The sequence below is a fragment of the Chroicocephalus ridibundus genome, chromosome 2 (genome assembly GCF_963924245.1).
Source record: "Chroicocephalus ridibundus chromosome 2, bChrRid1.1, whole genome shotgun sequence".
In the NCBI taxonomy this organism is placed as follows: domain Eukaryota; kingdom Metazoa; phylum Chordata; class Aves; order Charadriiformes; family Laridae; genus Chroicocephalus; species Chroicocephalus ridibundus.
The window spans coordinates 33,195,387-33,217,176 of NC_086285.1; the positions used below are offsets into that span (position 1 = coordinate 33,195,387).

Below are 21,790 nucleotides of genomic sequence, written 5' to 3' on the forward strand. Positions count from 1 at the left end.
GGCACATTGATTTGAAGGTTTTCAGAAGACTCATTCCCAGCAAGTGTTAAATACTACAAGTTACTCTGTGGGCCAGACTGAATTCAGAGAACTGGAGATAATGGGACTATAAAGATGATATGTAGCTAGCAACAGTTGTGGCTTGCTTAGGGATACATGTAAACACAGTCTGGTTAGGACACTTAACAGGATAAATGTGGAAAAAAAAAAAAAGAAAGGATAAAGCAAACAATATATCAAACGGTTTGTGGGCAGTTTTCAGTACATGCATGTTCTCCTGCAATGCTGTGAAGAAATAACATGCCGTGACTACTATTTGTAGAACAAAAGTGTTTCCCATAGCAAAGATACCTGCTCCTCTTACCCTTTCTCCAGTATTATTGTTTGGCCTAAGTAATGTGGTAGCTCTCTAGATTCATGCTGGCTTTAATTCTCCAGAGACAGTTGTTTCCCAACTTTCCTGCCCTAACAGCCTCACTGTCCGCTCTCCTCTCTTTGCTTTCTCAGGTGTCTCACTCACAGCTGAAATCAAAGAAAATTTATTGTTGGAATGATGGAAAGTTGTAGTCACTCTGGATGGGGAAAGATGCTACAGGTCTAAATTACAAAACCTACAAAAATTACAATTGCTCATGGAGAAGCAGTCTCTAGGAATAAGCCCTGGACACGTTACCCGGAAGGATGTGGTCTCCTTGTGACAGAAGGCTGTAAATGATCGGTAGGGCAATTATCTGTCAGGCATGACACAGGTACAGCTCACTGTGTTTTCCAGAACTATGGGCTCATTGAACAACTACCTTTTGTCTCATGTCAATGAAAACAGTACCACATACAACATTTCTGTTCTCAAGCAGGCAATTTCCTAAGCAGGTATTAAAATCACTGTGTTTGGGCTTTCTGGTTTGTTTGTTCTTGTTTATTATTAATTACACATTGTGTTCATGTTCTGTGTATGCAAATTTCATATTGTTTTTAGCCTTGGTCTTTGGCATTCAGATGTCTGTGTATCTATTTGATGTTTTTTCATATTCTTCTCTATGTATACCTACTAGATTTGATAGGAAGTCCCATTAAAAAAAGGGAGGAAACAATTGCCATTAATACAATACCTGTAGCTTTTCTTAATCACGGAAAGGTTTTATAAGGCTAAATTTAGCTATATTTAGCTAATATAATTTAGCTATATTTATTAAAACTAGCTCAGGTTTGTTGGTACAGAAATTAAACTCTGGCTTGGCAACTACATTGTCACTTCTAATTTAGATCATTTTTTTTACTCATTAGTCTTACTTTGTGTATACCCTTTCCTCTTAATGAGAGCAGAAAGAGAATTTGCAGCCTACTGGGTTAGCCATCATAATTGTAAGCTTGTTTCAGGCCCTCTCAAACCACAGGTTTAGTTAATATTATAAGCCAATTTAGCAACAAAGCCCTGTTAATAAATACGGTTCAGCAGCGTTTCTAAAGCAGAAGGAAAATGGGCAGCTCGAAAATGATCAGCTCTTCATGTATTTGTTCTGCATATAACAGCACAGAAGATCTTAGTGCAGCAAGATCATATGCTGCTGCAGCTGGATCATATGCTGCCCACATTTGCTGATTGTCATGGTGATTTACTGTTGTGATCAAAACTTTCCTGCTTCTGCATACTAATAATTGTAGGCTATTTGTAACATTTATGGCCAAAAGCATTGGAAATATACTCTAAGGTTATATCTGTGCTAGTAAATTTAACGAGTGCTATGGAACTTCCTGGACATTAAAACTCAGTCACCGGTAGTTTTAAATGGTCAAAATCATGCTTTACACAGTTTTGGCATGTTCCCGCATCATTCCCAGGGGCAGTTCAGGGGTTAGCATGCAGCCACCTTAGTTTGGAAACTAAGGAAATATAATAATATGGGTCTGATTCGCTGTGTGCCAGTGAGCCTCGGTGGCAGGCAAGGATCCTGGGAACAGAAGGTATTTGATGATCCTGACAGTTTGACTGAAAGAAACATCGTCCAATGTATGTGGAAACAGTATGTTTCTTTAAATGGCTTTGTAGCTGCAGACATAACTCTTTGTATATTCACATAACAAACATTAGCTTACCCCTTCAACAAGGAAGGAGGGGAGAAGGAAGGCGTGGTGGTCGGCCATACAGGTGTCTAACTGCTGGTGTCTTGGTTAAGAGGCTCTACCAAGTCCTCCTGACTTGCCCTTGGGAAGAGATGACTTGTTACCACTGATTACTTTATGGCTCTCCAGTACTTGATTAGGAGTGGATTACATTGGATTAAAATAATGAGTGGCTCTTTACTTTTCAGGGCAAAACCATGAAGCTCATTGGGGAAGATAACATGAGACTATTTTAGCTATATATAATGAAATTTACTTTTAATGCTTTTAATGGTGGAAGAGGGTTGATGAATGTTTTAGGCAGGCAAGTTAATTCAAATTCCTTGCTATATCTCTATAGCTCTTCAGAACCTTTTTGATTTAGATTAAAAAAATAGAGTTCTCTTGAACTGAGAGGAAGTTTCCATATACTTTTTCTCTTCTGCTCATTTCTGTATACAAGAGAAAACCTGAGAACAGTAAGCAATGTACTGATTTTTATACTTACTCTCTAATGATATTGTTCCTTTATTCCTGTGCTTACAGGTGAAACATGCTTTTCATTTTATGCATCCTAGGATGTGAGCAGAACCATGATGCTGCCTCACAGATGATGCTTATTAATTTCTCAAATTTTCTCAAAGTGGAAAAATCTTGAACACTGTCTCTAAATGTGTCTTTTGTCTACTTGGGATTTTTTTCTGGCCCCTGTTGGAACAATTAAGACTATAGATTTCATTGGATTAGTCCAATTCAATGAATTCTAAATAATTAAAACACCATTATTAACAAAGACCTTTCAGCACTAACCATTATGTGAGAATCATAGTCTACTTGCCCAAATATTAATTATATTTCATATTTTTCATTCTTTATATGGTTCTTCAAGTTCTGGAAATGGACCCAAAGTTAAACACTCAATAGAAACTCGAGTGAAATTTTAAACACTGGCCTATCAGAAGCACCTGCAAGGGGAGTGGGAGCGGGAAGCCAGGTGGGAGATGGGAGAAGAGAAAAAAAGAATGTGCTGGTTCTGTCCTATATTGACAAAAAACACAAATAGACAGAAAAAAAAGTTTCTCATCAATCTAGTTCTCATTAAAACTGTATACAGTTCAACTAGTACCTGCAAATGAGGCTTCTGTAAGAAAAGTCATCACAAAGCCGTGTGCTATTAGTCCCATTACCAAGTTTCTTTTTTCTAGATATAATTATTTCTGTTTAAGTTTTAAAAAGGGGGGCAGAATTTCCATCAGTATTCCTGGTTCCTCACAGTAAAATGTTCATGAGACCTTGACAGTCACTAAAGAATCAGTATGTCAGCTATTTACTGACTCTAATTCAAATTCCCCAGAGGACTAGTTCCCTGAAATGGGTACAAACAGAGTCATCTGAGTTACCATAGATATTCTTCTTTAGCAGAACAAAGATGTATGGAAAATAACGCCTAAATCGGCAGTAGTTCTGTATATCCTCAAAATTTGAGCTGCTTAAATCACAATTTAAAATCACAGTCCTCTTTCCTTGCCTCTAGGGAGGCAGAAAAGAAATCACAGATAGTCAAAAGATTTCTTCTGCATTATTTGCACAGGAAACAGCTAGAACAAGTCAGCAGACGGAATTAAGCTGAGGGAAGTAAAATTTTGGCCATGGACAGAAAAAGTAGGATAAAGACTAGAAATGAGTCAGAGATGACCCTAAGATAACAAGCAGTGTTTATAATTCTTATAAATTCCTCCAAATGACAAGATTTTTGTTGGTCTCGTGATGATCCTGTAAAACTCCAGCCCACTCAAGAATTTCTGTCTGCTTAGTAAAAGTCCCCCCTTCCAAACTGCTCGCACCTTGTGAAATGAGTGAGGGACCAGGAGACAGAGCTGAGGAGGGGACTGTGCAGGGCAGGAGAAGCAGAAATGGGGCAAGACTGATGTGAACATCACCCGTTTTGGAGTCAGGGCAACAGACACGACTGCTGACAAGCGAGAGCTCTGGAAGCTTCAGAGGATGATAACCACAAAGCACACTGGATACAGAAGAATGTGTTCGTTAATATGGCACCTCACACATGCTGGTGGTAGGGAAAGGCATGGTTCACTAGATGCACAAACACTTTTTTCTTAAAAATCTCATTATTGGATGGCATCACGATTCATGATTATAAAGGCAAAAATGCTGGATTTGAGCAATGAAGAGAAAAGTGATCACTAGTGGTTTGAAAGAATTTATTAGGGGAAGATGTAGTCTTTAGACCTAGTAAGCCACCTGGGTAGTAGCCTACAGATAAAATGAGAAGAGACTAGTTAGAGCTAATACACATGAAAATGATCTGCATAGGAATTAAGTCCTTTTAATTGTCTACATGACATCAGCCAGAGTCATCTTTTGCAAGACCAAACGTGTTGTTAAACCTGACAAAAAAGAATAATAATAACAATAGCCCAACAAAAAAACTTATGCTGTAAAGAAGGCTCTAAGATTTCTGAATCTTGGTTGTATAGTGTTTGTTCGTTTTACACTGAATATGAGGCAAGATCTTTAGTGCAACTAAATTATCAAAGAGGAAAGAACATCAGACAGAAAGAACACCAGGTGAGGACAGATTTACAAAAGCTGCGGATAATGTGATATAGAAATTTTTAGACAACCATGTCTAGAAGGCCCCAGTGACACATAAGGAAGCTCTCCATGCATTCTGTGATTCTCTGTGTGCTGAAGATCTGAAATGTCATATTTGTTGTTAAATGGGTGGCTGACCCATAGAAGTGGATTTCCAATAGCGGGCAGTGGATTGCAAATGTTCAGAAGATGTGGTTTCTGCCTAGCAACATGAGCTTTCCTTGCTCTCTATTCCCAAATTAGGGAGTTGAAGAGTAAGCACAGTACCTCACTGGTAACTTGCAAGTTCCCATGGCCCCAGAATGGAACTGGGAGATGAAGTCCACCATAGGAGGCTAAAGCCTACTTCCTTCTTCATGTAGCCCCCAGTAGATTCGGAGATGAGACAGCGTAAGTATGGATGTCTCTGACAGTATCTAAGTAGCACAAAAGATCAAGAAAGAGATGAGATCTTGAGGTCCAGTGAAGAATAAGAGACTTTGTTCAATCTCAGTGAGGAAGTAAAAGACAGACTGGAAGCAATTAAATTAAAAATTAGAAGAGGAGCCTTAAACAATGCCTGTAAGCTTTCAACACAAAGATAATGTAGCTGAAGAGAAGAATGAAAGCAGAGCAGCAATTTATGTTGTGTATGGAGCCATCACAGCACACTTGTGTTGACAGAGGAAGAAACCAGTGAGCAGGGAGACGCTAGGGATGAAAAGGGTACTGAAAGGGACTGGGAAGTTTAGGCTGCAAGAAACTGAGTGCTTGGACAGATGGATGGGTTTGGAGTGAAGAAAATGCATTCATTTCCACTTTCAGCCCTAAAATTGAAAGAAGAAAGGGGCTGGAGAAGGCAATTGAGTAAGCCCAGCTTTTTTTCCAGGATGCTGGTAAGACCTTGTGAAGAGAGAGGAGAGTGAAGAGGGAAGGGACTGAGGAGAGAAAGAAGTTAGTAAATAGTTGATGTCCTCTGCAAAGGCGTTTGGCCAGGAATGTGGCAGGAATGTGACTGCAAGGCACCGACCTCATAAGGTGCACAATTCTTTTACCGTATTTTTTCATGAATTTTGTATGCTGAAGACTTATTTTTCAGAACATCATTTGATCAATTCCTGGCTTGCTAACATCATTAAGGTTTAGTCAAATTAATTTTATCTGCATGTTGTGGCTTCAGCGTACTCTGCATCTGGCATAGCTTCCCAGGCAATTAAACCCGAGCAATTAAACTGGTAAACAAGCGCGGGTTATGCTGCCTAATCCCAGCCGCAGGCGCCCGCGGAGGAGGAGGCCCGGGCGGCGGGACGGCCGGGTTTTGCCCAATCCCACGTTTTTTTTATTTTTACCGCAGGGTAATACCTGGAAGGTGCGGGGTCCCAGCCGCTGGTGCGATGCTGATGGCCCGGCCAGCCCCTGCGGGCGGACAGACCGCCAGAGGCACCACTGGCACCGGGGGCTGCGGGGGCACCGAGCGGCGGGGCCGGGGCCGAGCCGCGGCTCTGCGGGACACGGGTGCGTGGGGAAGGGGAGAGAAGGGGAGCTGCCGCCGGCTCTTCGGCTCCGCCGTGACCGCGGACAACTCATGTTTACCCAGGGCGACTCCCCGGCTCCCGGTTTAGCGCCGAGACACAATTTATTGCGGTTATTCCGGGGGAAGGGCTCTGCGGCGGCGGCGGCGGAGGGAAAGAGGGGAAGAAAACGGGCGGGAGAGGCGGCGGCGGGTCAGAAAGGCACGGGGGGCTCTTCTCGGATGGTTTTATTTGTCAGCAGTTTTGCACCACCTTTTTTTTTTTTTTTTTTTTTTTGCTGCTCCTCTCCTTTAAAATAAGCGTTTAGCTTAAAAACGTCAGTGCAATTACTCAGGGGTTTATCCCCTAACGAGATATGAACCACGTCCTCGTCCGGGAAGCCCCGCCGGTCCGCTCGCCTTGGTGGCAGCCTCGTCCCCGGTCACCTCCTTTCCCTCCCCAGGTGTCCCGCTGTCCCTGTCCCCGGCGGACCCCGCCGCCTCCCCCCGCTGCTAGGTACCCCTCACCGCGGCTCCCCCCCGGCCCGATTTTGGGCGGCGGGGTGTTGTTATTTCTGGTTTCTCTGACAGGCGGTTTGCAGCCGCCACGGTTCCCGCCCGGGGACGCGGGGGAGGTGGCAGCCCTGGGGATGGCGGTGGGTGACAGACACGCGCATCACCGCGCCACTGCGGTAGCGTCATTTTTCTTTCAAAATCGGACGCTGTGACTTTCCCCCACCCCCCGGTTATTTTTTGCTATTAGGGCTACACGGGCGCTCGGAGCGGACCTTCCTTCTCACCTTGCCGAGGGCACCCTCCGCATCGCTCCCCGGCCACCCTCCGACTCCCTCCGCACCCCCGAGCCCCTCCGCCGCGGCCCCAGTCTTCCCTCTCCTCGCCTGACCTTCCCAACATGGCGGCACGGCCGCCCCCCTCCTCCCTCCGCCGCCGCCGCCAGGGGCCTCCTCGGCGAGGGGGCGGCGGCGGCTGTCAGCCGGGCGGGGCGGGACGCGGCCGGGGGAGCTCGGCGGCGGCGGGAGGAGCGGTGGTGGGGCTGGGCCGGGCGGGGCGGGGCGGCGCGGCCCGGCCCGGCGCCGCGCACACTGACAGGCGCTCGGCCAGCAGACGGCGGCCGTGCCGGGGTGCAGAGGCCGCCGCGCACCCTCCCGCCGCCGCTGAGGGAACCGGCCGGGAGACGGCGTCGCCTCGGCGGGGTAGACGCGGGACGAGCGGCGCTGGAAAGCCCCGGCCGCCCCCACACCTGTGCCCTCCGGGGGCGGTGAGTGGGTGTAGCCGCCGCCGATCACCTGGGATCCCCGCCCCGTAGCGCCTCCGCCTCCCGTCCTCGCCCGCCTGGGGAAGGCGCCACCGCCGCTGCCAGCGATCCAGCGCGCTGCGGGCAGCAGGGCCGGGGCCCGCGGGCGAAGCGAAGCGAGGCGAGGGCTGCGGCGCCGGTGGGACTTGCCCCCTCCCGACAGCCGGGGCGAAGGCGGGCAGGAAGGCGGCGGCTGCGGCCCCCGGCCGGCGGAGGCTGTGGCGCGGGGCGCTGGAGCCGCGGCAGGATGAATCCCAATGTCACCTACGCCAGTCGCAAGCGGCGGAAACCTGTGCAGAAAATGTAAGCGGCGGGGCGGGAGGGGAGAGAGGCGGGGAGGGAAGGAGGGACCGGCTCCCCGGCGGCTCGTCGTCCTGCCGCGCACCGCGCCGGGGAGGCCCAGCGGGGTCGGCCGGTGGCGCGGTGGGGTGCAGGGGCGCCCGCGATAGGTGGTGCCTGGGGGTGCCGCCAGGGTGTTTGTTGCTTTTTTTGTTTTTGTTTTTTTTCTCCTTAAAAACAAGAGAAAGCGAGGAGCGTAGGGGCGGTGGAAGGAGGGAGCGGTGCCGGCCGCGCAGCCGGCTGACCCAGATTGGGAGGCATCTGAGGTGACGGCTCCCGAGCGGCGGCTGCGCTCGCCCCCCCGGCCAGCGGGTCCCGCTGGTGGGTGCCGCCGGCGTGTGCCGCGCCGTCCCCGGCCGGCCACCGAGCGATGGCTCCGCTCCCCCCCGCACCGCTCCGCTCCCCCCCGCACCGCTCCGCTCCCCCCCGCACCGCTCCGCTCCCCCCCGCACCGCTCCGCTCCCCCCCGCACCGCTCCGCTCCCCCCCGCACCGCGGCCGCCGGCGGCTCAGGTGTTTCAGCGGCGAGCGCCGGGTGGGAGCCGGGAAAGGCTCGGCCGATTCCCACCGTTTTAGGGCTATTTTTAGCCGGTCCGGGAGGGCTGAACCGGCTTTAACCCTCCGGTATTACATGAGATGTTTTTATTTGTTCGGCTCCAACCAAACCTAAGGGCTGCAGACCGGTCGAAAGAGGCGGGGAGGAGAGAGGGGGGGAAGTCTGGCCGTATGGTGGCTTTTTGTTTATTAATTCCTCTTTTTTGAAACTCTGGGAACAGCTTAGTACCTGAGTAATTTCATATTATGCACCTGCTGTAGCTTTGACTGCCAGGCTTTGCATGCTTTGCTAAAAGACAGGTCTCATGAGAGTGATTTTTCTCAGGCCGGAGGAGATGCTTAACTTGCACTTTCAGCTGAAAGTCGAGAATCTATAGGTTATAAAAAGTAGCAAAGCTAAACTACTGAGTTGCAAGAAAAATAAGCTAACCATGATGCAAAGCTCAAAAAAAATCCCAGTGTATTTCTGCGGGGTGTTTCTGTAGATGTGAAATAACTGGCAAGACTACAAAAGCATTAAAGGAGAGAATGACAAATATTTAATGAAATTCTATTGTGAATGATATGTTTTTAGATTTATAGCAGACAACTGTCTTGGGGGCAGGGGAATTAGCTTGAGTGCTTGTTTCTTTACGGTTGGAGTTGTTAGAATGAATGCATGTACATAGCTGGGTTTTCACCCTAGGAATTAACACAGTGTGTCTAAAAATGCCCTTAAAAAAAAAAGTCCCTTGCTAGAAGACTTATTCATTATGAAAATAGCAGTGTTTGCTTTTTTGACCATTCATTTCCAAACAAAAACGTAGAGGTACTGAATTAAATGCACACTGTAGATCTGGATTTTAAGAATGAAATGAGTGGGGTTTTTTGAAGGAAAAAAAATTTATCGGTGAATTAGTTGCTAAAGGCAAATCTTAAGTTCTGATTGTGAAAGGGTGAAGTGCCTTTTTGGTAAGATCACTTAATGTCTGGCTTACTATTAAATTCTGGTTAGTCTTGGTTAGAGGATGTGAAATCTTCTCTTTTACGTTATTACAGTATCTAAGTAAGTAATCCTTTTCCATGCATCTCCTCTTTATGTAAGTTGGCTGAGCTTCTCTGATTAGTTGAACTTGAAGCCTTTTTCTATTATTAATGGGAACCATTTATCTATTGAGGGACTTTGCCCTTTAGGACCAAAGGGAGAAGTGTGTGTTTCTTCTTAAAGTAAAAGTTTTCATATTAAAATAGTTTCCTCACTCATAAATTGAAGCAGAGGCTGATTATTAACCCACCTTGTGTGTGTTTCTAGACATTATGTTTATGCAAGACAAATCTGTCTCGTATGTAACTCGCTTCTGTGTTGCTTTTCTCCTCATAATGGCTATGCTCTTTGGTTGCTTCTTCTGTTAGACCAACCTTACAGAACATTGCCAGTGGGTCAGAGGGCTCTGATTTCTCACGTAGCTAATTACAGACCATACCTTTAGGCCAAAAAAAGTAGGAGAGACAATAAGCTTTTGTAAATGATTGCAGGAGGGAAGGAAGATATACTTGCTGGTGGTTAAGAAAGATTTTAAACTTCATGAACAGCTCCAGTGTTGTGTTTTCATGTCCTATGGTTTGACACTACTGTGATTTTAATCTGTTTGAAGTTGGCATTTCCTCCCCCCAAGTAGAATTCGTAGCTCTTCAGGGGAGGGGAAAAAAAAAAAAAGAAAAAAAAAAAAACAAAAAACAAAAAAAGGAAGAGGTGACACATTGTTGGGACCAGTATCTTTTACAGAAGAGACTGTTTCTGTAGATAGTTCTTCTAATGATTTATTTGTCATATATGTAACTCTGAATGGAGCATGGTAATTGGTAACCTGTGGCAATAGGCAGCTAGTTTATAGAAATGGAAGAAGCTATTCACATAATGCCGTAGTTGCTATGGGAAAAAAATGAAGTAGAAGAAATACTACTTGTTTCAGGTGCAAATCACTTATTAAAGCCATTATGGTAATTCAAAACTAGCGTAAGAAACTTCCCCCCTGCAACTCCCTATTTTTATTATGTGCCAAGTAAAGAACTGCACTTGAGAAGGAGACTCGGGCTATTGCCTTACAGTGCTGAGTGTTGAAATGTGCTTTTTTGATTCAGTAGGGAAATACAGTATCACAGCTGAAAAAGAAAAGCAATCATGGGGGAACTTAATAGGCAACTGTTTCTGCAGTTCATCTTGTTATCTTGTCATCTAAAAAATAAAAAAAAAGCCCGCTGAACCATGTGTACTCCAATTGCATGTAATATGCTACAGAAATCACTCTCAAAACCTTGGAGCCTTTGAATTTCCTCCTCATTTAATGTTTGAATACTGCGAGTCCCCCTGGTGGCAGCACGTCTGTGGGGTGTTTCGGTCCCCACTGAAACTTGGGAAGCAATGGGTGGCCCCTGCTTTTTCTTCTTCCTTTTTTAAAGTCTCGAATTCTTTTTTTTTTTTTTTTTCTAGTGATTAACTGAACTGCTGAATTAATATACTAGTATTGGAGTAGGAAGGATAAAATGCAAATTTCATGGAAATGGGTTTTACTGTAGATAGATTCTAACATTAGGTGAAGGATATTATATAAAAGTAGCTCCACCTTGTAGTTTTTCCACTTTTCTGCCTTCTAGCTCCAATTTGCCTTGTTCTTCTTTACTGTAGTGTTTGGATAGGAATTGTTTTCCATAACTGCATAAACGTTACAGACAAGGAAGGACATAAATGTTACAGACAAGGAACGGGGTGAGGAGGTCTAAATGTTTGCACCATACTAAGCAGGCGCAAAAAGCAGAATGGCATATTTCTTTAGCAGACTAAATAAGAAGTTATGATATGATTTTGTTCTGTTAGCTTAAAGGTATTTATGTTATTAAATACTCCAGAGAAGTATGTTTGACTGGTTGATCCTTAATTGTGAGTAGATATAGTAATTTCAGAAAGCAGTGTAGAGATATTTTAATTTAAAAAATTAAACCATTTATGGATTCTTTCAAGGCAAACAAATAAGAATTGCCAGAACAAGCTTTCAAAATAGAAGTTCGTCAGAAAAGAAAAATCATCATAAAAAGATTGTAGCATTATCTGCTACAAACAGCAGTTTGCACCTCTTATTTGAAACACAGGCAATAAAGCTGTTGTCATATGTAGAATAAATTTATTATATATAAATGATAACCTTGTCAGTCTTGGGGTACCTGTATGTTACATGTAGGCTGCTACTTAAAATTAAGGTTTGGGTTTTTTCTGTTGGTTAGGTTTTGGTCAATGCTTCTTGCAAAAGCATAATTTTTAGAAAGAGAATCTGCAGCGAATGGGAGTAGACAAATGTAGATAACACAGTCAGTAGATAGGAACATACTATTTTTTTTTTTATTTATTTCCAAATAATCTTGGCTTGTCATCTTAAACAGTAATGAAATACATTAAAACTGGGTGTGAAACTTTCATTCTTGGTTGGTGCTCTGGCTGTCTCTGTCACTCTTGTGGAGTCCTTCATACACCAAAACACCACAAGCAAAGTTAGAACTCTGCTTGCCACTGGAGGACAAACAGTTGCACAGCATCAGATGAGTAGCACAGCGCTGGTTGAGGTTTCTTAGTAAAAACAACTTTATCCCTTCAGCAGCCGAAATCTTTGCTGGTTTCATCGCCTGCTGAAGGAGCCACTGCAAAGGGTGTCTTGCCCCTTCAAGATAGGTTGCCAACAACTGTTGATCAAAGAGATCAGTCATCTGTTGCTTCCAAAGGAATTTTCAGCTAAATTTTGAGTAATTGTAAATTCAGTGTGGGCAATAGAAGAGTAAGTGCTCAGAAGTATTTTTCATTTGCTGAAGTAAATAGATAATTTTGGAGCATGTCACCTATTGTAATACTTGCTTAGTGGTAACTAGTGCATTTTATATCCCTGACCTGCATTAAATTAAATAATATACATAAGAATAATATGTTATTGCATGTACTATTAAATATGAGATGAAAAATTATATGTAGCTGAAAAGATTAAATATATAGCTAATATACATATTCTTCCTTATGTCCTTTTTTCCTAAGCAATTAAACAGTTCTGATGAGCTTCTAATTAGTTGTTTTTAACAGAATTAAATTTTTAAAATGTCACTGTATCTTTAGTGCTCTTCTTGCACATTCTTTTATTTCCTGATGTCATTTCACACCTCAGTCTTGTTAATAAGGTACGATGCTTTTCAGTGCTTGGTTGCTGGGTTTTCTTCCTTCTCTTCAAAGTTTTTGTTGTCATATTATGAACAAAATAAATTTATGCTTTCTTTTCACCTTCTCAAAGAACTGTTTCAATTTCCCTTTAAAAAATACAAATTAACATTTTAATATTGAAACTTATTTTGGTCTTTTGATAATAATTAAGACTCAGGTACCTGTGCACTTTCTTTTTAATAATTTAGTGTTGTTAATGTCGGTGAAGGTGCACATGGTAAGCATGTGTTGTGAGAACTTCTGATTAAGTAGTCTGTAGCAGACCTGTGAAAATAGTAGTCAGCTAATGTTATGATGGCAAATCCTTTTGAATTGTTAAAACAAGAGTTAAGAGTGCTTGCTAGTCTTGCAGCTGTTGGTTGATAAGGACTGTAGCTCAGTTCGGGGACGCTGAGTGTACAGAGACCTCTGGCCTTTGATTAGGGAATTCAAATTTCCTGTGAAAGGTAAAAGATCAAGAACTGAAAGATCAGCTTAAAATCCATTCCCTCCTTTAGTCTTTTTTTGTCTTTTTTCCCCCATTTTAAATAAAACACATGCGTGGCTTTAATCATGACATAGCGTGTAATTTTCCTTGAAGATAATTTTCTGCGGCACAGCTAGGGCTGTCTTTAGCAGCAAGGGTTTACATAAGTGGATGGAAAAAGGTTTAGCTTGCTACTTATACCCCCGGCATTTCCGCCCTTATTCCCTTTGTCACTAAGGGATCCGTTTTTATATAATGGATTTTAGTTCAGTGACAAAAGGGAAGATTAGGGAAAATCAGTGTTTGGTTTGGAGGGAGAGAACGTGGTAAGATTTATGCTGCAAATACCAGTAAAGTGAATATTCAGAAATATTGGATGCTACGTTTAGAAAATCTTTATGCTTTGAACCAGTTGGAAGTAAGAGAAATCATTACAAAGTAAAGCAAAGACAATTTGGTCTAACTAGCAACTTGACGAGGTAACTGTGCAGTTGCATATAGTTTCAATTACCTTGGTGAACTGCTTATAGAAGTTTTAAGCAAAGCGCAGCACAATTGTGAAAATAGAAAAGTTGGTATTTAGTGCTGATTCATTTGGAAAAGACTGTGTGTTTTGAATGCTTTCCATGGGGACCTCCACTTTTTGGAAGCAGACCTGTTTGACTTGATAGCGGCGAGCTGTTCACTGATTGTTATACAACAGTTATCTGCTTAAAGTTTGGAATTTATTATTCTGTCTCATTTATGGCAGTTTAATATGTAAAAAAATTTATGAAGTAGCTTTTAATGTTACTGGTAATGTTTGGTGATTTTTGAACTTTATTTTGTTAGGGTTATATTTAAATTGCATTAATCAAATGGCTTTTACAAGTGAATGTTCTGCCAGAATAAGAGAATATGAAGAAAGCTTTACTAAATTATTTTAAGTTTAATATACACTTGGGGATATGGTGAGCTGCAGATCTCAAAGTCAGGGCTTGTGACTGAAACACGCATCTAACTGAATATTTAGTTTGTCATCCACTGCAGTTGATGATGAACCTATTTTTTTCTTTTTTTTTTTTTTAAGAGAGAATTTTCATGTTTCTTGATTCATCTCCAGTGGCAGAGATTGTAGGGGTGGGGTTTTTTTTGTTGTTTTTGTTTTTTGTGTGCATATGGTTGGACTCGATGATCTCAAAGGTCCTTTCCAACCGTGAAGATTCTATGATTCTGTGATCTGTTTTTTCCCCACTTTTCCAATGTTTTTAGGATAAAGCTCTACTAGAACCGTGTTATAGACAATCTTTACCCCACAGCAAGCTTAACTTTATCCATCTGGGGAGTAAGTAGTTGCTGCTGATATATTATATTTCTTATGTTAACAACATTTTGTATTACGGCATCTTCAAGTTCCCAGGCTCCGCATAAGGAGCCGCCTCTAATGTGCAAAGGGCAGCCGTAGTGGTAGGGAACAGGCAGCAAGACTTAAGAGCAAGTTTTTGACAAGAGACACTTGAATAAACAATGCCTGTGAAAAAAAGGGCTTGAATTTAAACTAATAAGAAGTGTAATTGAAACATCGAGTAAAAACAAGCTGAAAATAGGAATGTCTATTCTATTGCTACTTATTTGACTGGAAATAAAAAATGAAATTATTTTTCAGTATGGTTTACTTTCAGCTGTGGTAAAACTATTGTAGCTTTTGCAATTTCTCATCGTAAAACTGATGTGAGGATGAAGCTTGGAAGCAGACTAAATGAAATACTGAAGAAATTGACTGCTGAAAGTCTTTATGCCCACTATTTTTGTGAGTGATAAGTCTTGCAGAACCAACGTTCCTATGACAGTAGCACAAATTGGTAACTGCTGCAGGTCTCAAGTAGAACTGCAATACTGGAAAAGTGAGCATGAATCACTCCTTAATTAGAAAACTGTTTAATAGATATCATAAAATGTACTATGGCTTGTGGAGATAAATTATTTGGTTTCAGTGTTGGCTTGTAATGACTAATTATAATTCAAATGAGTAGGGGTTTAAACCTGTTCTGAGGACTTCTGCGTACGTGGGAAGGTGTGAGTATCCAAGTATCTGGAATTGGAGCTCAGGGTGGATATGAATGGAAAATAGCAAGTTTCCAAAAACTTCATTATGTACTGAAAGCTTTTTAAATTGTACTTTGTAGGGTACAAAGGCATCCCTTCGTTATTGAAATTGAAATGCCTTCAGCTAGGAGGTGACTTAAAGGATAAGCTCAATAGTGTTTGCTACAAAGATTCTACTTGCTGACTGAACTGTATCTCTTGTTTTCTTGTGCAGTTTCGGATGCTTCGTTGTCTAACAAGTTACCAAAACTTTTGTTGTATTCAGCTGACAGTAGCCTATTCCAAACATTGACAGAAATTAAGGACACTTGTGGAAAAATTGTAATTGAAATGAAAAAGTGTACAGTCAAATGCATTTGTACACAAATATTACTAAAAGTTAGTGAACTGTTTCTAATAGGAACATTTGGAAGAATTCATGTGACATTTGAGTGAAAGTGTGGGAAGCTTTTTATAAAAAAGCATTGAATGTCAAAGGTTTCAAATGCTCGTTACCTGTTCAGATAGCTATTGTGGCTCTAACCGCTTCATTTAACAGCATGTGTATTGGAGGTGAGGTTAAACCGTCTTAGATATTTATTTATTTTTCTGATGGGAAGCAGAAGTCATTGGGAAAAACATTTTGCTTGTTAAATTTTAAAAGACAATTTGTAACATTAGGCTTGGTGAATATTTACCTTAATTTTGTGTGGGAACTGATATTTATATTGTGTTTGTGGTTTGTTTTTTTTTTTTTTTTTTTTTTGCCACAGAGTAAAGCCATCCCCAGCTGAAGGAGTCAAGTCCAATCCATCCAAGAGACACAGGGACCGCTTGAATGCAGAGTTGGACCGCTTGGCCAGCCTTCTGCCTTTCCCTCAAGATGTTATCGCCAAATTGGATAAGCTGTCTGTGCTTAGGCTTAGTGTCAGTTACCTGAGAGCCAAAAGTTTTTTTGATGGTAAGAGCTGGGAATTTATTTGGGTTTGGACTGCTTGTAAAATTCTGTTCATGCTGTATGCTGATTTCAGCTGTTTAAGTACTTAAAACCGTTAATTTATCTGTATTTTAATGGAACATCCAGTTTCTTGGGTATATACAATGTAACTGGATAAAGTAAGCTTTCCAGTTTCTTGAAAACCAAATGTAACTACTTATATTTCACTTAAATCACCAGCCTTTCAAAGCTTTGCATTTGGAAGTAATATTGCCCTTAATGAATCTTCCAGTTCTTTTCCTTAGACTTTCAAAGACACTGAGAAGACTTATTTCTTTCCCCTCTCAAAATCGACTTCATAAAACCATTACTGATCAAAGCAAGTCATATGAGTTCCCATCAGCTGTATGTTTTGCTTAATGATGCATCAGAAATGACTTTGTTTTGATATAAAGTGATTGCTAGTGCCCCTTCCTATAGTTTATTGCAAAGGCGACTTCTAAAGAAATAGAGGCAAAGTCTGTCCTGTGTTCAAGCCCTGATTAATGCAGGGCGTGAGGCATTAAGACGACAGCTGAGGTTCTCCAGTTGTGTGGGCAGGTTTTCCCTGGCCCCAGCCCTGGCAAGGGTGATACAGCAGTGCTCGGAGTATTAATCAGGCCAGAAACACGTGTCGTCTTACACCATCTCGGAGCTGGCCAAGGAGTCCTACCCCTCTCCTTCCCTACTGGAGTTGTGCTGCAGGGTGAGAAGAGGATGGCTGGCTTCATGCCAGTTTCTTCAAAGGCAGAAGTAGTCTGGTCCTTTTCATTGCTGGAATAAAGCAGGGAGCTTTTATTTAAGTGCTTGTCCTTTTTTTTTTTTTTTATCAGTCAGTGAAGTTTTACAATATTATGCTGAAGATGGAATTGTGTTGATCAGCTGTAATTAAGGAATCTTGCTTGCAATGGAGTTGATATTAAATTGCAAGTGTGGTGGGATTTTTTTTTGTTTGGGTTTTGTTTTGGTTTGGTTTTTTTTGTTTTTGTTTTGGTGTTTGGTTTTTTTACTAAGGTTTTTGGATATTAAAATAACCTCTGTCCCCAGCAGTTTAAGATTTCCTGTTTCAGTCTCTTGATAGTGACTCCATATCATGGAGGAATGGACTGAAGAAACCTAAAACTGCCTAAGATAGTGCCACTTTTTCCTGCAGGAATGCAGAACACTTATTTTCATTTTTTGTGTCTACTGGCTTCAATCTAGTAGTGCTTATAAATTTATATACGGTGGTTTATTGTTTGAAGAATATATGCAAGTGTGTTGATTTCTGTACTTGTTCAGGACAATTGTTAGTATGGAATCTGCTCAAGTTGTTGTTTGTTTTTTTTTTTTTTTTTTTAAAAATTATGGGTCTGAAACAAATGGAAGATTGCAAGTGTTTTGCCTTACTTGGGATGCGATGGAAGTGCTTGATTTTTTGATACACACACCCCCCCAAAAAAATGGACTTGAAGGTCCTGGAATAAAGGGATTTAAGACTATGATTTCTATATAGGAAAAAAATTCATGTCTTTGGCTGTAAAGAGTCAGGCAGAATCACTTCACACCAAAATTTATATCAGTTGCTCATTTCTAATTTGAACACTAAGGTAGCTTTCAGCCATTTAGAGTGGTGACGTTAGGTGTGCGTTAGTGACAGAGAAGTTACATTTGCATTTCAGGTTGCAATTTAACTCCTGTGGTTCCAGAATTGAAGCAAACTTAACCTGTGTTTTCAACTCAGTAGCATACTATTAAGACGGTATCCACATCAGACAAACATATGTAGCTAATGCTACCATACTGGACTACAGCTGTAGAGTATAGGGTATTTAATTGTGTTATAATGAATTAAGTAGGAGAATTTTGATTTGCCTCGTGGGAAAGGACTTCTCAAGCAACAAGGAAGTGCATATTCTAGGTGCATTAAAAATATTTTTCCTGTAGTTTCCATAAAATAAAAAAGCCTGGTAAATGTGAAAAGATAAATAATTTGATGTTGCTCATCTTGTGCAAGACACTTTGAACAGTGTAAGATGAAGCAAGTTTAACATACACCTTCAGATGGAATAGCTTCAGTAGAAGCTGTCTTACCTTTTTTAGCAGAAAAAGGATTTTTGATACTTTTTTTTTTAGGCCTTTGAACTGTAGGACTAAATCAGGTTAGTAATCAGTATCTGTCTGAAGGTGTTTAAAGGCTTACATCAATAACTAAGGTAAAGATAAGCAAGAGTAACCAACCTATGACTGACAGATCCAGTACTGAAAGTAAGACCTTTTGTACTATTTCAATGTACTTAAATAACATGGAATCTATTTCAGTTGAAACTTATTCTCCAAAAGAGAAATTAGTGCTTTGAAGTACAGAATTAACAGAAATACCTTGAAACCCCCTAGGTCAGAGTTTCACGATCTGTCTATGCAGTGCTTCTCACAGAACTGTTTTTCTGAAGCAATGATTTGTGTTGTTAAATATATGCGGAAAGCCCTATAGAATAAATCTGACAAATGCAAGAGTGAGCACTGATTGTCACCTTGAGTGCCTAGACAGAGCCAACAGGTCCACTTTATTAACGCAGCATGCTGAAGTAAAGGGAAACGCTAAATGAATAACAGGATGCAAATGGGGGGTGTGTAAATTCCTGCGGAAAGTAAAATATAAACGCGTAATCATATGATCTTGCTTGAAAGGAAACCCAAGTTTTTGCTGTAACAATAGATATTTTTTCAAAGAAAACACTTGCATTTTTCCAAGTTTAAATAACCCAGAGTGAATGTCTATTTTCTGAAGGCGGAAGTCTGGGGGAAGGGGGGAAAACCTGTTTTGTGCAAGACATCTCAAGGAGTTACATCAGTTTGAATAAATGTACCTCAGTTAGACATCTACAAGGGATGGTTTTGTTACTTTAAAATTTAAGTGTGTGTATATTAAAAAACCAAAACAAACAAACAACCCAAAACAAAAAAGCATCTTCCCCTGCCCTCAGTCATTAAGATGGTACCGAATTGTCTTCAGGGCTAAAGACAGACGAGTTTTTCCATAGCGTTGACTGAAATGTGTTAGACTTCTGCATGCTTACCATATTTCAGGTTGTAGAAAATAGGTGTATGGTTTATTTTCCTCTTCCATGACCTCAGAACATCTTTTTTTCTTCTGTTGGTGATTGTATTCTGTTAAGAAGTTGCTTTTGATTGTTGTAGTTAGTGAAGTTGTGCAAAGTGATCCTTCTGTATCATTACCCTTTGGATACCCTAGTTGTGTGTGGTCAGGTTAGTCTCAAGGCCACGTGGTGTCAGAAGGCTTTCTGTATCCCCATGTCAAGCACTCTGGCATGCTTTTATATGTATGAATTTGACCTTGTAGTCAAGAAGGAAATTTCAGTAGTGGCTTAAAATAATGTCTGTTTCTTTATAAAGTCAAAGTTCTTGCGTGGTGATTTCAAAGCTAAGAAGTGATCTAAGGTGGTGTCAGTTCTCAGCTGTGCGATGCTACCTGCCTGTACTGAAGTGGATTAGCAGTCCTCAAAGTCAAGCAGGTTAGCTTAAATCACCGCTGGAGTGTTTATTTTGTGCCTGTGAGATGCTTTCGGAAAGTGGCTTAAGGCAAGCCTTTTATTTCTAAGAGACTAGGATAAATCAGGCAGGTATCTGCTGACAGCCAGTAAAGAAAGACTTTATATGTTGTCCTGGTATTATTTCACTCCGTTTTGATGCTAAGTGCCCATGCATGTGTGCAATTGGCGGTGAAAAATATAGAGTGGAATATGGGACAACAGCTCTTTGTGTGGGTGCAGGTTGGTGTGAGTTCAGCATCTGGAGCACAACTGGATGATCGTTTAGGCATAGCCTGTGCTCCCCATGTATACTAAAGGGAAAAGCCCTTTTGCCTCTAGCTTTGGTCCTGATATGATGAATTGATAATCATTTAAGTGCTTTTCAGCTGTAAGGAAGAACATTTATAATGAGTCTTCTCAGGGTTTTGGTGGAGCGGTTAGATTAAAGGGATAAAAGTAGAGTTAGTATGATTGATCGCTTTTTTTAATGTTAGGGGCATGATTTTTCATTTTAAAGGTATACTGAGAATTAAGGAGAGGCTTGCACAATCTAAAATGAAGTAGCCGTGCTACATGTGTGTATCTATATATTAGAAACAAAATTTAACATGTTGCTTATTAATTATCCTTTCATCCATTTCACTAAGAATTCCTGTGGTTTAAAGTATGTGTTTTTTTCCCTCTTGCTTATTGGACAGTATTCTGCAATTACAGAAGAAAGTTTCTGCTCAAAATTAGTTTAGAATTGGTTTCTTATGTTGTATGCAAGTGGTTCTGGCAAGCAGAGCAATAACAAAATAATTAAGAATTTTTTCCAGTAAGTTTGCATTGCCTAATTTTACTTTGTAATATAATTAACACACATTCCTTGGCATAACATAGCTTAAATTCGCAACGCACCCATTGTCATCACATACATTATATCAAGGAATAGATTTTATTTTTCCTGTGATGCCCGCTGTTCTATCGTACTGTGTACTGGAGAGAACAGACTGTATGTGGTTCCTGCTCTGGAGAGTATAGCTTAAGATAAGATGTACAGATGGGAAAGACAGGCAAAGTGGGAGACAATGTACGTATTCTGTCACATTGAGAAGGGCTGCAACATATCTGCAGTCTAGCGCGTATAGATATCTTTTCTGCCAAGGGTTAGGTGGCAGTCTGAAACATAAACCTGAAGTACAAAACCAACTGATTAAAACTCAACCCGTTAAGGCTGGGATAATACAGCAGGTCTGGCCTGACTTGCTTTTAGTTCAGACTGTCACTATATTTACCTGTCTTGTTTGTCTAACGCAGCTTTCCTAGTGTATTTTTTGAAAGTGTGACTTCTCTTTCACATTACCCTTTCCCTGCTCCTCCTGCTGCGTACATAGCCCCTCCTGACTCCCAACTCAGGAAAAGCGAAAGCCCTCCAGGATGGAGCCAGGTAGTCAGGCTGCACTTACTCCTTTCAACTGTTTATGTTGATGCCATATAGGAGTTGACTGTTGCCAGCAGCTTCTGGTAGGCTTGAATAGTGGTATTTGATTCAATGATTCAGTCATGAGCCATTTTTGTACTCCCAAGGTACAAAACGCCCCAGAGTTTGAGAGAGATTGTTTGTGGGTTTTGTAGAACACCATCTGATTTTGATGTGAAGTAGTTAAATGGAGAATCCACCACATCTCTTGGTAATTCTTCTAGCAGATATATCATCCTATTAAAATATTATTCAGATTTAAATTTGCTTCATTTCCTGCCTTGGAAGTTATGTCGTTCTCTGTCTAATTAGCTTTTCTTGTGTTCAGTATTTCTACCATGCATATGAATTCATTTTCACATTTTTAAGTGAGCTGCTTTGAATCTTATCTGAGAGTTGAAGGAAAAAAATAATTGAAAAAACCCCAAACAAACTAACTGTGTTTCCCTTTGTACTGTCTTCCCTCCTGGCCCTAATCCAAAATTATTACAAAATGTGAACCTTGGAATTGTATGGTTATTTCAGTATCGGGCTATCGTTCCATTCAAGTTATTTCCTAATCCATGCTTGCTCTTCCACACTGCTGTACTTGTTCTTTTTTTTTTCTTTTTTTTTTTTCTTTTCAAATGTTTCCCCGCCTGC

At 41.4% G+C, this 21,790-nt stretch overlaps 1 protein-coding gene across 1 annotated transcript in view; it reads left to right on the forward strand.

Annotated features, from left to right (window-relative positions):
* Nucleotides 1–7,209: 7,209 nt before the first annotated feature.
* The window catches only part of AHR (aryl hydrocarbon receptor), a 67,682-nt gene continuing 53,101 nt past the window's right edge, over nucleotides 7,210–21,790 (forward strand). The window contains exons 1-2 of the mRNA XM_063324953.1: nucleotides 7,210–7,823; nucleotides 15,951–16,138. Of these exons, the coding sequence (XP_063181023.1) occupies nucleotides 7,768–7,823; nucleotides 15,951–16,138 (244 nt within the window). The 5' untranslated portion in view covers nucleotides 7,210–7,767. The remainder of the gene's footprint in view (nucleotides 7,824–15,950; nucleotides 16,139–21,790) is intronic.